At 53.8% G+C, this 14,164-nt stretch overlaps 2 protein-coding genes across 2 annotated transcripts; both read left to right on the top strand.

Moving 5' to 3' along the window:
• Nucleotides 1-868: 868 nt before the first annotated feature.
• Nucleotides 869-7,095, top strand: LOC107323198 (BPI fold-containing family B member 3-like). The gene is made up of 16 exons (XM_015882048.3): nucleotides 869-1,701; nucleotides 2,001-2,120; nucleotides 2,410-2,977; nucleotides 3,290-3,394; nucleotides 3,496-3,636; nucleotides 3,785-3,848; nucleotides 4,128-4,188; nucleotides 4,400-4,491; nucleotides 5,049-5,231; nucleotides 5,305-5,358; nucleotides 5,449-5,619; nucleotides 5,873-5,940; nucleotides 6,220-6,262; nucleotides 6,339-6,402; nucleotides 6,504-6,580; nucleotides 6,732-7,095. The coding sequence occupies exons 1-16, from the start codon at nucleotides 1,632-1,634 to the stop codon at nucleotides 6,765-6,767; spliced, it is 1,917 nt and encodes a 638-aa protein (XP_015737534.2). The 5' UTR covers nucleotides 869-1,631; the 3' UTR covers nucleotides 6,768-7,095.
• A 592-nt stretch (nucleotides 7,096-7,687) lies between these two features.
• Nucleotides 7,688-14,164, top strand: BPIFB4 (BPI fold containing family B member 4). The gene is made up of 16 exons (XM_015882047.3): nucleotides 7,688-7,932; nucleotides 8,627-8,822; nucleotides 9,309-9,840; nucleotides 10,210-10,314; nucleotides 10,396-10,539; nucleotides 10,929-10,989; nucleotides 11,094-11,154; nucleotides 11,333-11,424; nucleotides 11,747-11,959; nucleotides 12,178-12,231; nucleotides 12,657-12,827; nucleotides 12,925-12,992; nucleotides 13,093-13,135; nucleotides 13,647-13,710; nucleotides 13,821-13,897; nucleotides 13,976-14,164. Exons 1-16 carry the CDS (start codon nucleotides 7,717-7,719, stop codon nucleotides 13,997-13,999), a joined length of 2,121 nt encoding a protein of 706 aa, XP_015737533.3. The 5' UTR covers nucleotides 7,688-7,716; the 3' UTR covers nucleotides 14,000-14,164.

Below are 14,164 nucleotides of genomic sequence, written 5' to 3'. Positions count from 1 at the left end.
CAGCTCCACCTGTCACCCTAAAGCTGTTGCAGTCCCAGTAGCCCATTTCCCCATGGTCATAGTATTGCCCACCTCCAGTTGATGCCTGCTCTGCTCACGTCAAGATCTCTATGGCTGGTTGGGGTTGCTGCTGCCCACCCTCACCTCTCACCTCCCCACTGATCCAAGAGATATTCATCCTTTTCCTTCTCCCTTTGTTCTGCTTTACTCTGTGCGTCTGCCTTCCCATGCTGATTTGGCTCCGGGTTCTGCAGGCTTTAAGAATCACTTCAGTGAGAGCTGGACCTTGAGATGTCATTCTCTTTATGGGAACCTGCATTGGTTTATCTAAAATATTTGGTCGTCAGAGACCTCTGCGTTCAGCGGTGCGAAGCCCCGTTGCAGTCAGGTCTGAAAGGTCACTGCACAGGAGCTATTCCCCAACACCCAGCACCTCGTGTTGACCATCATTGGGTCTTTCTTTACGGTCGGTCAGCCTTCCCAGCATGATTGATTGCCCAAAGAGTAAAGCGTTTCAGGAGGGATGACAACGTGATACCATCTTGTTAACACTCTCTTCCATCATATCAAATGCCACGATCTGGCAGTGACAGCCCGGCTTTGTGCTCCGGGGGTGTCTGACCGATCGGGTTGCGGCACAATGACAGCTCCATAAGTACTTTGGCACCTTTGTCATCCCCTCCTTGGCCCCTAGCTAAGGTATTTCTTAAAGCTGGAATTAACGTGTGACAGAAGCTGGCTAATCTCCTGGAAATACTTATTTCCAAGTTTGCAGAAAGTATTAACTCTGAGCAAGCATTTTTCTGGGCTATTACTCCTCCACGCTGGGGATCAGCCCGTCTAACCCTGTCCTTAATCATCACCGCAGCAGAGTGAATAGTTCACAGCTGTCCCCTGGGCTGGATGTTGTGACCTTTCCCAGGAGCAGGGTGCAAGGTGCAGGCCTGCAGTGGGGCTGTGTGGGTCTGCAGCCCCCAGAGGACTGTTCTGTACTGCCCCAAAGCTGCTGCTGTGGTGCAGCTCGAGGAGCAGCTCCAAAATGCTGGAGCCAGTAGTGAGGGGACAACTACCAAATATGTTCTGAGCCATTCAAGTCACTGTTGGTAAGTGCTGGGTAAGGCCACAGGCTGTAGGCACATCAGGTCTTGCCTTTCAGACACGATGAATACCCAGTTCTGATACCAGCCCCATGGACTGCCATGGCATTGGGATGGGTGCTGTATGGCTTTTCCTTAACATCCCTAACATAAGTGCACGGTTACCTGGTGTTTTGACACAGCTTCCAGTCAAGGGCTAAATTTCATATGGAAAAAAAAAGAGTATTTTACCTGGGCATGACTTTACAGCCACATCCACATCTTGATAGAGCCCCAAATTAAACTGTTCTATCCAGCAGCAGTGTGTGCACATCCCATGAGCACTGGCACCCAGCATTGGACTGAAGTTTGCTGCTGCACCTATTGCTCGTTGCTCAATAATTTACCCAACTCCTAATGTCTGTAAGGAAATATTTGCAGTGGAAGTCATCAGAAACCATGTCTTGTTTGTTTTGCTCCCCTCTAATTCTTCTGGATGCCCTCGTTGACATCGTTTGCCTCATTCCTTCTGAAAAGTTCTGTATATAAGGATGCATGCTGGGGGTCATCTGCAGAAGGCAGGGGCAGTGGCTAGAGACATCCTTGCTCTGCAGAGATCAGTCAGGTAAGAGCAAAATCGTTCCTTAAACAGCATGCTCGTAGCTTCTGCTTCTGCAAACCTCAGTGCTTCCCAAAGGGGAGGCCTTGATGTTAGCTTACGACTGTGGACTTTTTAACAAAAACTGTTATTCTTGCCTGCAGCAGGAGGTGAAGCGATGCCAGGAGCTTTCTCTCTGCTTTTGTGTTCCCTGAAAGTCATTCCTCCTTTTCTATTCTTCTTTCTCCTCCTGTTTCCTGCAGCCATCAGCTGGTGCTCACTGTCGAACACTACCCTAATATCAACTTCTTCCTCCACTTAACCAGGACTGAAGATGGGTGTGCTCTGGGTGGTTTTCCTCACTTGTGGCCTGCTCACCTCTTCTGAAGGACTTCTTGGCAGTGCCCCAGTGTCTGCCAGGTTGGATAAAGGTGTGCTAGAAAATGGTAAGTGTTTGTAAGGATTTATCTTCATTTTGGGGCCACTTCTGCTCTTTCTGTCTCTTGACCACATTCAGAAAATCAGAATCTGATTCAGATCTGTTCAGGCTGCAGTGACAATGCATTTGTTTAAAGCACTTTGAACATGGCACTTAAGATGCTGTGCAGAGGCTGGAGCATCACCCCTGTTGTATAAAAGGGAGAAAAAGGGGCAGAGATGATCAGCCAGGCTGACACAGAATATTTGTGTGCTGGGTGTGCAAGGCTCACAGTGACTTCTCATCTATTTCTTCAGCCATTACAGGGTCACTAGCCAACGGAAACCTTCTCCAGGGGCTACTGGGTGGTCTGCTTGGCCCCGATGGACTTCTTGGTGGTCTACTTGGTGGCAATGGACTTCTTGGTGGTCTGCTTGGTGGCGATGGACTTGTTGGTGGTATCCTAGGTGGTGATGGTCTTGTGGGTGGTCTCCTTGGAGGTGGTGGACCTGTTGGTGGTATCCTCGGCAGTGATGGTGGTCTTGTGGGTGGTCTTGTTGGCGGCGATGGACCTGCTGGTGGTCTCCTTGGTGGTGGTCTCCTTGGAGGAGATGGTGCTGCTGGACCTGTTGGTGGTCTCCTTGGTGGTGGTCTTCTTGGAGGAGATGGAGCTGCTGGACCTGTTGGTGGTCTCCTTGGTGGTGGTCTCCTTGGAGGAGATGGCGCTGCTGGACCTGTTGGTGGTCTCCTTGGTGGTGATGGCCTTGGGGGTGGTCTCCTTGGTGGTCTCCTTGGAGGAACTGGTAACCAGGGTCAAGGCTCACTTCTTGGAGGAGGTCTTCTTGGCAAGGATGGTCTGCTGGGCACCGTGCAAGGACTCACAGGGTAAGTGAGAGTGGTAGATGTGCCTCTGAGCAGATCTCCATTATTGGCCATGTCTGTGGTCTGGACATAGCACCTACCTCCTCCTCTTTGGGCAAGTTCATAAATGAAGGTTGAGAAGTTGGGGGTTTCTGCCATGAGGCTGCATGTGCTTATCATGAGCTGGCCCTGACTGAAAAGGAGCCCCACTGGCCCAGGCTGTAGGGGACCCCAAGATCCCAGCTGTGTGACCACAGCACTGGGGGCCGAGAGGACCCCTGGGAAGTAAGAAGTAGGAAATACTTTATTTACTGCCTTTCCTTGTTCCAACTCCAGGTTGAGAATTGTGAACATCACTCTCCCCAAAATAACTCTGCGCTTCCTGCCAGGAATTGGTCTCGAGCTGAATATCTACACCCAGCTGCTGATAGATGGCAATGGGTAAGGAGCATTCACTGGGGGCATAGAACAGGGTAGCGGCTGCATCATCTTGTTGGAAAGCAGATGGCACCTTCTGAGATGTGTCCCCTTGGGCTGTGCAGCGCTGTGGGCAGTCTGCTCCAGCTCCAGGTAGAAGCAAACATCACTGCAAGAGTGCGGCTGGCCCAAGACAAGTCAGGGGCTCTCAGGCTGGTGGTTGAAGACTGCAAGACCCTTCTTGGAGACATCACTATCCGTGTTGGGTAGGTCTGTAGGGGAGTTTTGATTGATATTTTGGCACTGATGTGCAACCCTGGATGGCCTCATATTTCTCTTGTTCAAAGTACACTTATTTTCTAGCTTATTTTCTCACCTTTCTCTTGTTTTGTTTCCTGTTTTCCTGTTACCCAGACCCAAAGTGCCACTTGTAGAAAAAACCTTAAAGAGTGTCCTTGGGAACGTGCTGCCCAGGCTGGTAAGTCTGGGTGAGGAATGTCATTGCTGTGGGTGGCAGGGCTGTTTGCACAGCTGCAGGCTCACCCGGGACACCCAGCCCCACTGCCACCACGGCCCCTGGAACGTGAGCAATGTGCTCATGTGATGGCCCCTGTACACCTGTGGCAATGCTGAGCCCTGCCCCAGACGCATGCAACCCCAGTGTGAGCAGGAGGGGGTGATGAGCCCCCAGCCCCGATGACACCATGCAGCTATGCTGCTGTGTGCTGGGGGCCCTGACACCCTTCTGCTTCCCCAGCTGTGCCCCATCGTTGACACCGTGTTGGGCGTCGTGAACTCATTGCTGGGCTCTGTTACCTGTAAGTGCTGGCAGCCCCCTCCCATCCATGTGCCCCACTGAGGTCTGCCCTGCACTTAGCAGTTTTTGCTGCAGAATGGTGCTCACAGCCCCTTGTCTGGCTGGGCTGGCTGCAAGCAGGGGCTGCCTACAGTACTGGGTCTTTGGGGACCACAGTACTTGTGAGCAGCTCTTCCTTGTGGGTTAGAAGACCTCCTCCATGTGTCTTGCAGCCGTGCTCCCTCTGGGAGCTCTGGGAAACCTCCAGTACACTCTGTCCTCCCTTCCCATCATTGGTGACAAGTCCATCCAGCTGGATCTGAACGTAAGTGCTGCCTTTGAGTCGTTGGGTTTGGGTAATTGACCTCTATGGGGTGGTTGCTTGTGGAGGAGTGCTGGTACACAGCTCTATGGCAGGGTGTTCACAGAGCAGCACAGCACAGCCAGCTCCGTGCTCCTGCCACCGCTGGGTCTATGTCAGTTCCATATTTGCTGATCCTTGAGGGCACCATGAATCAGACCAGCTGGACGCTGGCTAATTAAGCATAATTGCAGCGCTCACGGTGTCGTTCATTAGAAAAGCCCCATGTTAGCATTTTGTACAGGAGCAATGGGTCGCCATTTATAAAAAGGTCCCATTTGTAAGTGGTTTGTAAAAGTTGGGAATGTAATTAATAGGGATTATAATTGCACAAGAAGGATTGTCAGTGTGTCTTCCTGATCAACGGGTGTCACAGAGTTTTACACAGAGAGCTGCAGCAAATGCAACCACTGCCTGTGCCAGAGCAGTCGAAAGCAGCAGTGCATTGATTATTGGGGTGTTGATTAATGACATGGGTGGCACCGCTCGTGTCAACCTCCTGCCCTGCTCTGTCCCTGCAGCTCCTCCTCAGGGATGCACAGGGCAACGTGGTGGAGCAAACAGGAGGTCTGTCGATGCCCATCACTCTGCCACCAGCTGCAGGTCCTGGTGCACAGCTGGGGCTGTCTCAAGGTGTGCTGGGTGCTGTGCTGGCATTGGCACAGCGGCAGGGAGCCTTCAGCATGGACATCTCCAGCTCAGCGGTAGGTCAGGGCAGGGATCAGGGGTGCTCCCACAGCCCCCCACCCAGACTGACCCCCATCACCTCTCCTACAGGTTCCCAGCAGCATCCCACTGACCACCTCAGCCCTGCTCTCAGCCTTCCCCCAGGTCAGCCCCCTTTGTAGTATCGGTGATATCTGTGTTTCTGAAATCCCAACCCCCGACATGCCATGGCTCTGACCGCATCTCTCCCTCCAGCTCAGCACCGTATTGCCTGGGTCGCTGCCCCTGGCACTGCGTGTGCGCCTGGCTGACACACCAGTGGTAGCCCTGAGGGATGGGAAGGCCACTGCCACTCTGCGAGCAGCCATCGATGTCCTCGCACACCGCCCCGGCTTCCCCCCACAGACCCTCTTCACCCTGGACTCGGTGAGTGCCCAGAGCCACTGCCTCCCCTGCACACCATGAGTGCACTGCCCAGCCCTGCTGCTATGCTGTAACTGAGCAGGTGAAACTGATGAATAACTCCATATCCTGGGGGGATATCTGTGATGCCATCTGTCCAAAAGATGTTATTTCTAAGCACAGACAGGTGTTTTTTTCATGGCCTGAGTCACTTCCAAATATCCTGGGTTTTCTCTGAGGGGAAATAACTTCTTTTTTTCTGTTGTCACAATGGCAGGATATCGTGCTGGACATCACCCCATCTGTCTCTGGTGGCCATCTGCACACTGCTCTGGCTGTAGAGAGGTGAGACCTGCTGGGGATACAGGGGCTGGATCTGACCATGGGTAATGGGGCTGTGATGTGGGTGTGAAGGGCTCAGAGCTGCCCCAGTGCCAGCCTCAGATGAAGAGCTTGTCTGAAGTCAGGAGAGACTTTGGAGTTGTTTCCCTTCTACCTTTGTGTGGATAGGATAGGAAAAAATTCTAGGATAGGAAAACTCCTGGACCAAATAGGGTGTGAGCACAGCTCAGAACGCTCAGTGGCAGCCACTCTGGTGGCACTCCTTGTTTTTCTCTTTTGCAGGGTCAATCTCAGACTGGCATCCTCACAGCTCGGCTCCATCGATGTAAGTACACGGTGCAGAGCTCAGCTCTCCCCATCACCTCCACTCTGGCTCTGACTTGTCCCTCCTCCCACTGCAGGTCTCCCGGCTTGAAGGATGGGTGAAGAACATCCTTGCAGCTGCATACGTGCCTGCCATTAACAGTATGGCGGGGGTGAACCCCCCCCTTTCCAGCCCATAGCCCCCTCCCCAGCTGGCACTTCTGGGGTTTCATCTCTAATGAGCTTCTCTCTTGCTCTTGCAGATGCTGTGGGGATGGGGATCCCACTGCCCAACGTCTTCAACACCAGTTTTGAGAACGGCCAGGTGGATGTGGCTGATGTAAGACTCACATCTGTGCTGGCCCCATCCTGAGGAGCTGCTGTTCCTCCTGCAGGGCCCCACTGTGCAAAGCTGGGCTGGTGGGGTGTAGGGAAGAGTTGGGGAAACCCAAGGGAGAACACCGACTCATTTTTGTCCTTCTTCCTGGCAGAACACTTTTGTGATCAACCAGAGCAGAGAGCTCTAAACCAGCTCATACCAGAGGAACCTCCATTTCGCTCCTGAGATGAGACAGACGATTCCCTGAGAGCTCCGGCCATCCCCAATTGCTTCGTCTTTATTTTCTCCTGAGCACCATCTCAGGTTATCACTGTGGTCCCAGAGACAAGGCTGCTTCTGCTCTGTCCATCCTGCTGCAGCCCAAGCTGTGGTCTGGAGATGCTGCTCAGCTGCTTAATGTCATGGGGGACTTTCTGTGGCCAATTCTAACACCCAAAGTCTGGAACCGCAGCTGTTGTTTAGCCATCAGTGTTGCTCTCAAATAGCTCTTTCAATAAAATCCTTCACTGCGTCAATATTCCTCTCTGAATATTCATTGGATGTGAGTCTCCAGCTGCCAGGGCCTGTTAAGTCTCTGCAGTGCCCCTGCACCATACGGCCATAGAAAAGCAAAGTCATTTGAAGAGAGGGCTGTACCCATGGCAAAGAATTTAGTAAGCTGGCACCTTGGGGAACACGTTCCTGAAGCTCAGGGCTGTGGGTGGATGCAGAACAGTCTGCCTGGAGCACAGGGAGCAGGGCTGAACCTGGATGGGAGCTCGGAGAATAGGAGCAGAGAAGGTGGGCTGGGAAGGAGCGCCACTGCTCACCTTTGGAGCCAGGCACAAGCTGTGTTCCCACTGCTTTGTTTCTGGATGTATTTTGTCCCTGTTAATGGAAGATGCACTGGATAGCTTTAGCCTGGGTCTGAGCAATGTATTTTCTCTTGGGGAGGAATTAACCTTCAGGGCTGGGGCAGCTGTGTGGGCTGGGAGGATGCTTCTCAGGTGGAGCATTAAATATCTCCTAGGGTTGGTCTGGCTCCTACCCATGTGCTTGTTGGAAAGCTGGGCAGGGCCTGAAAAATCAACTGCAGGTGTGAATGGTTTGTGTGTGCCCACGCAGCCATGGAAAAAGATGGTTTTCCAGCATCTCCTATGGGCCTGGTGGCAGCTCTGTGCTCCTGGGGTTCAGGGATTTTCCCCATTCCTCTGAGCTCTTGGCAAAGGGCGCTGCTGATAAGGGGGGATCCAGTGGCCTATTGCACAATACTCTGCCCCAGTGCACAGATCCTCATTTATACTGGAACACAGGAAAACCGCAAGTGCTCCTGGATGGGCTCAACCTGCCAGTCCACCTTTATACAACTCCAGGTATCCTTCCTCTTTCCTTGCACCAGTTTTGCTATATAAGAACCTTCCTGTTCCTCACAGGGAGGAGGTGATGGGTGGGTGAGCTGCAAGGTCCCCCCAAGGCCAGGAGTGGAGCAGGAGGACCAGAGACAGGATAGGGCCAGGTAATGGTGGTGCAGAGCTTTACCACCAGCCTTATGCTGAGCTCTGATGAGTGAAAAAAACCAACTCAAACATGGGGGAGCTACCAGTCATGGCACAAATGTAGGTAAGTGCTTCTGATTCAGCTGAAAACTCAGAAAAGCAGATGTGAAGTAGAGCTGAAAGGCTGCATTGCAGTGCAAACTGTGGTGCACCCACACAGGGTGGGAGTCAGCAGGGGAAGCGTGGAGCAGCCTCTGGGTTATGAGTAATGATTTTGCACTGCAAGTTTCAAATCATGTCACGGTGACCAGAGATGGAAAGGAGCACTTTGCTCAGCTGTGTGTGAGTGGCAGCAAACACACAGGTGTTGTGGCTGTGCAGCAATCCTGCCTGCAGACTATAGGTGCCTTCCCCCTTTACCCTTTTTTGAGTGTATCCAGATCTGTTTGCTGAATGGGGCTCAAGCATGTGAAGGCTTTTGGTTCAGATTCTAAATCTAAAGCTCAGATTTGCTATTCGCTAAAAAATGTGCTCCTTCCTCAGGACCCCTCCTGGGTTCCTCTCCTCCCAGTTTCCCTCCCCAGGTTGCTGTTGGTGTCCTGGTGCCAGCAGTGTGAGCTGTCCCCTGCGTCCCCATCCTGCCACACCAAAGGACACCATGCTGACGGCTCTGAACATCGTTGTGCTCTATGTCCTGCTGTCCCCAGCCCTGAGCCAGCTGCCGACAGATGCTGTCCTCCGCCTCAACAAAGGTGTTCTGAGTGATGGTGAGTGTGATAGCAGGGACCTGGTTTTGAGGTGGTGTGCAGCCCAGCAAGGTCAGAGGGGGAGGGTAAAGGAGCCTGAGGGTTGCATGTATATCCCCTCCTCAAAATGAATCCTGAGTCTTTCCTTTGGAAATGTCAAGTAGCCAGGCTTCCAGAAGGGCTCCCATTTGACAGGGACAAAGCAGTGATGCTGCTTCTCTAGGGGCTGCACCTCCTGCGGGCTGCTCCTCTGCAGAGGTGTGAGCCCTTTGCCTAAGGGTTTGCCACCATGCTATGCCCTGTCACTATGCCAGACCCCTTGCTGTCCCACCTCCATGTTCCCCTGGGCACAGTGCTCCTGCCCCAGCATCTACATGGTGCCCAAGCCCTTTGGGTACAAATATCACAGTACAGGCAGAGATTGGTACAGGCAGTGATCAGAATGAAGAGCACAAACCCCCATGACCCACACCCTGACTCTGTGCTCATCCCACTGTGGCTCTCCAGCTCTTGCAGGTTCCCTGCAACAAGGTGCAGTCCTACAAGGAGCCCTCGGAGAGCTGCCCATCAGCAGGATGGATGGAAGCAGAGCACTGCAGGACAGCCACGGAGGGGGCCTCCTGGGTGGTGGGGGGCTGCTTGGTGGCCTGCTGGGTGGTGGGGGGCTGCTTGGTGGCCTGCTGGGTGGTGGGGGGCTGCTTGGTGGCCTGCTGGGTGGTGGGGGGCTGGTTGGGGGACTGACGGGTGGCCTGCTAGGTGGAGGTGAGGGTGCTGATCTCCTTGGTGGAGGGAGTGATGCAGGTGATGGTCTCCGTGGCAATGGAGATGACTCCTGGATGGATCCCTATAGCAGTCCCCCTCCCAGAAGCTGGTCTGTCCCCAGGGGGTCCCTTCCTATGGATGTGCCGGGTGCAGCAGAGGGGCAGGGGGCTCTGCTGGGTTATGGAGGCCCCTCCGGCACAGCTGGTATCCTTGGAGGAGGCTTGCTGGGTGTCCTTGGGGATGGAGGCCTGCTCAGCACGGTGCAGGGGCTCACAGGGTAAGTGCAGCTTGTGGCATATCTCTGAGTGCTGTTGGGTGCAGCAGCTCAGGTGTGATCGGGTGGTGATGGTTTGGTGTTGGTGGTGCCTGTGAGGCTCCCCGGGTTGGCACTGAGGCTGCATAAGGACCTCTCAGAAATGTAGGAGGTTTGGAGCCTGAAGCTGCTTCCCATAGAGGGAGCTCGGAGCCGTGTATCAGCGCTGCTTCCAACCCACTGCTGGGCTGCTGGCAGGTTTCCTGCTTTAACTCTTGAAGCCTAGCACTGAGCAGAAGCACAAGGACAAGCAGTCATAAGGCAACCAGAGCACAGGTTGTGATAAAACAGGAAAACAGCTGAGAAAGCAGGGTGCCCTTGCTATCCATGCAGGCTGAGGATCGTGGAGCTGACACTGCCCAGGGTGTCCCTGCATCTCCTGCCCGGCATCGGCCTCCATCTCAACCTCTACACACGGGTGGCACTCAATGGCAGAAGGTGGGTCTGGCTGTGCCTCACTGCCCTGCAAGCCTGGCTGCCAGGGGGTGGAGAGCTGAGCTGCTCTGCTCCCCCTTACAGCCTCCTGGGTCTGCTGGACATCGCTGTGGAAGTGAACGTCACCTCGCGGGTCCGGCTGACTATGGATGGCACCAGTTACCCCAAACTGGTGGTGGAAAAATGCAACACGCTCCTGGGAGGGATTAAAGTCAGACTGCTGAGAGGGTGCGTGATGTTCTGAGGGATGTTTCTGTCCCTTGTGCTGTGTTTGAGGTCATTTCACCCAGGGTTGTGTGGGATCCTCTGAGGTGTAAGCATTTGGCATGTGAAGCACAAAAAGCTCACGGGGCTGAGGCTGCTGCTGCTCATTTAAGGAGCCTCTATACCAGTAGATAAAAGGAAGCACTAAATTCCCCACTGGCTATTTTGGGATGCCAATTAGACTTATCTCATGCAAAATCCGAGCATACACAGTGCACTGTGCTGCTGCAATTGCCTTGCTCCAGGAGGTCTGTCTGCTCTACACTCATTTCACAGGGAATTGTTTAAAACTCATTTACCTTGCAGCAGGCTTTTGGTTCTTTTTGTCATGGAGGTCCTTTGTTTTTCCACAGCCTGCTCCCAATTGTGGATAATTTACTGGCTGGTGTCCTGAATAGACTTCTTCCTAATCTGGTAAGATGGAAGGAAAGACCTTTATGGTGCAGCTCAGTTGGTTCACCTGATGCAGGGCTGTAGGGCTGTGCTCAGCTCTAAGCAGCTTCTCATCGCCCTCACAGCTCTGCCCAGTAGTTGATGTTGCCCTGGGACTTGTCAATGATCAACTGGGGCTGGTCAACTGTAAGTAGTGGAACCCCCCACCCTGCCTTTCCCTTGGGTCTTGCTGGTTGCATTGAAGCTGTGATGCTGCAGCCCCTGTGCCAGCAGCATGGAGCTCTTGGGTCCAGGCAGAGCCTGCTTGGGGTGAGCTCTGTGCTGCAGAGCTTCAGCAGCCACTAAACCACAACCCCTCCACCAGCACTGGTGCCACTGGGGTTGCTGGGCAGCATCCAGTACACCGTGTCCAGCCTGCCGCTGGTGACCAGCCAGTTCCTTGAAGTAGACCTGAATGTAAGTCCTGCACCTTCTCCTTCTGCTCTATGATATCACAGGGGGTTTGGGTATATCTGCTGGGCTGTGCTTGTGGTCACACACATCAGACCTGAGGGGGCTGTGAGAGGCTCACAGAGGTCCTGGCTCTGTGCCCTGCTCCTGCACTGCTATCGTCACAGGGTTCACGTTTCATGAGCTTCTGGAGAAGGAAATGCAATGGGATCTGAGCTGGCCATGCGTGCAGAGATTTCACATTGATGGAACATGAAGTTAACCGTAAAGGCAAACATTGCAAACTGCTGCAACCTTTTGCCTCGTGCTTCTTTCCCTGTAACTGCAGACTGTGGTTGGACGAGTAGCAGGAGGTCTGGTCGATTACCCACTGGGAAGACCAGAAAGAGTCTCCACACCTCCAAGAGTCCCCATGCCACCTCTGCCGCCGATGCCAGACACCAGCTCCTCCCAGCTGGGCCTATCTGTGAACGTCCTCAGCTCAGTGCTGGCTGCCTTGCAGAAGGAAGGAGCCCTGGACCTGGACATCTCCAATGACATGGTGAGTGCTGGAACTGCCTGCTGCTGACATTCAGAAAGCTCAGGGTTTCAGCAAACTGCTCTCGATTTGCAGCACTGTAGCACCTCATCACCATTTATCAGGATCTCTGGTCTCTGAGAGTGATGGATCATGTGGTCTTTGTGTATCACAAAGTAGGAGATCTCTGCTGAAAACCAGCACACACCCCATGCAACATCTCCCCCTTTTGTCTGTGACAGTTTCCTGAGCTTCCACCACTGACAACGTGGACTCTTGGAGCCCTTGTTCCTGTGGTGAGTCCTGGTTCTGCCACGCACTGCAAATATCCCAGTATGAGGAGCACCCGGAGACAGGGCAGCCCCTGCTTCACCATCTCATGTGTCTGATGGAAGAGCTTTGGCTCTGTTCTGAAATCAGAAAGCACAGAAGGGTTTGTCACCTTGTCCCCTGTACAGCCTCCATCACCAAAGCCCTTTGCTGCAGCCCCATGGCCAGGACCAGACATTCCCCACAGGGTTTTGGGCACCCCAGTGGCTGAGCTCCCACCTGGGTTGAGTTCAGTGGTGAACATCCTTGAGCTGGAGCAGCATAGGAGCAAATCCATCTCTGAGAGCAGCAGATGCTGCCCAGCAGGCAGCTGGCCCCATCCTTACCCTATTGCTCCCGGTGTGCTCTCTCTGCCTGGTCATCACAGGCTTTCTGCCTCTGGATGCTGCAGGTTCTTAAGGCGTACCCTGAGCCGTGTGACTTGCTGCTGAAAATCACAGTTCCCAAAGCACCCGTGGTGACCTTCAAGAGAGATAGAGCTGCCATCCAGCTCAAGGCTACAGCAGAGGTGGTGGCCACACACTCAGCCGGCGTGCAGAAGTTTCTCTGCCTTCTGGATATTGTATGTACAGAGGGGCAGCTGTGCCAACGTGTGTTGGAGCACAGCAGTGGGCAGCTGCCTCCTGCATGGCCAACCCATGCCTGTCCCCTGGCTGCAGGATGCGTCCTTGCTGGCTCAGTTTGCTGTTGAGGCCAACAAACTGAAGATCAGCGCCGGCCTTGAGAAGTAGGATGCTGCTTTCTGCCTCTGCTCCTGCTGGTGTGGGGTGGGATGTGGTGGTAGGATGGGCCCCCACCCTTCACTTTGCCTCTGCTTTCTTCTGCAGAACTGAGCTCTCCTTGGTGTCTTCATCCATTGGTGATTTTGATGTAAGAACACGAGCAGCCTCAGCAACGCGTGACATCCACTGCAGAGAGCAAAGTGCTGCTAGAGATTGGCTGGGAGAATTAAGGGCCGATTATTCAGTGTCGTTTGTGTTGCATTTTTAATAGGACCTTTCTTTCACCTCTGCAGATGCGTTTGCTCCATGAGCAAATGATGATCTATGAGCAATCTCTGGGGGGAAAAAAGGACCACAGATCTGTGTGGTGAAAGATAGCAATGGGACATGGGAACCATCCCACTCGCTGGCACCAGTTGATGTTGGGGCACATACAAAGTAGGGATCCCCAAAGCATTTGGCACCACTGCAGCACTGTGGGTTTGGTACCTGAGCTGAAGAGCCTCAGCATGGTGCAGGGGCTGCATTGCTCTGTGTGCACCTCCTGTTTCTAAGCAGTTTGCATGAATTGGGAATAGAGCTGGATCAGTGGTGGGTGAGGAGAGTCCCCACACCCCGAGGACAGGGTGAGGCACAAGGGATTCCTCTCCTTGTTGCAGGTCTCGCTGCTGGAGACGTTGATCAACAAGGTCTTCAATGCTGCCTTCCTGCCTGCCCTGAATGGTGAGAAAGCTTTGGTGCTTCAGCTACCTCTGGGGAGCTGAGGAACACACTGCTGGTCAGGGGGGACAGGAGGAGGGCAGGGCTATACTAACCATGCTGCTGTCCCACAGCTGTGCTGAGCCATGGGGTGCCTCTCCCACATCTGCTGAACATCGACTTCACCAACGCTGACATCTACGTCATTGAGGTGAGCACAGCCCTGTGGCACCCCTCATCCCCAGGTATGGGAACACCCCACATCACACCGAGCCCTCTGCCCCACCAGGACCTCCTCGTGCTGTCGGCGTGAGCCACTCGTTGCCCAGCTGCCCCCAGGATGGGAGCCCAGCCTGATGCTGCCCACCTGCACTTCCCTCTGCACCAATGCCAGCAAACCAGCTCCTCCATGAAAACATCACATCCTCCCTGCATAGCTTTGAATATAGAAGGAAACACGGGTGGTCATTGCCTCTGA

Source organism: Coturnix japonica, chromosome 19 (assembly GCF_054131305.1).
Source record: "Coturnix japonica strain WE chromosome 19, WE-NBRP24, whole genome shotgun sequence".
In the NCBI taxonomy this organism is placed as follows: Eukaryota; Metazoa; Chordata; class Aves; order Galliformes; family Phasianidae; genus Coturnix; species Coturnix japonica.
This window is presented reverse-complemented; position numbering and strand designations above follow the sequence as displayed.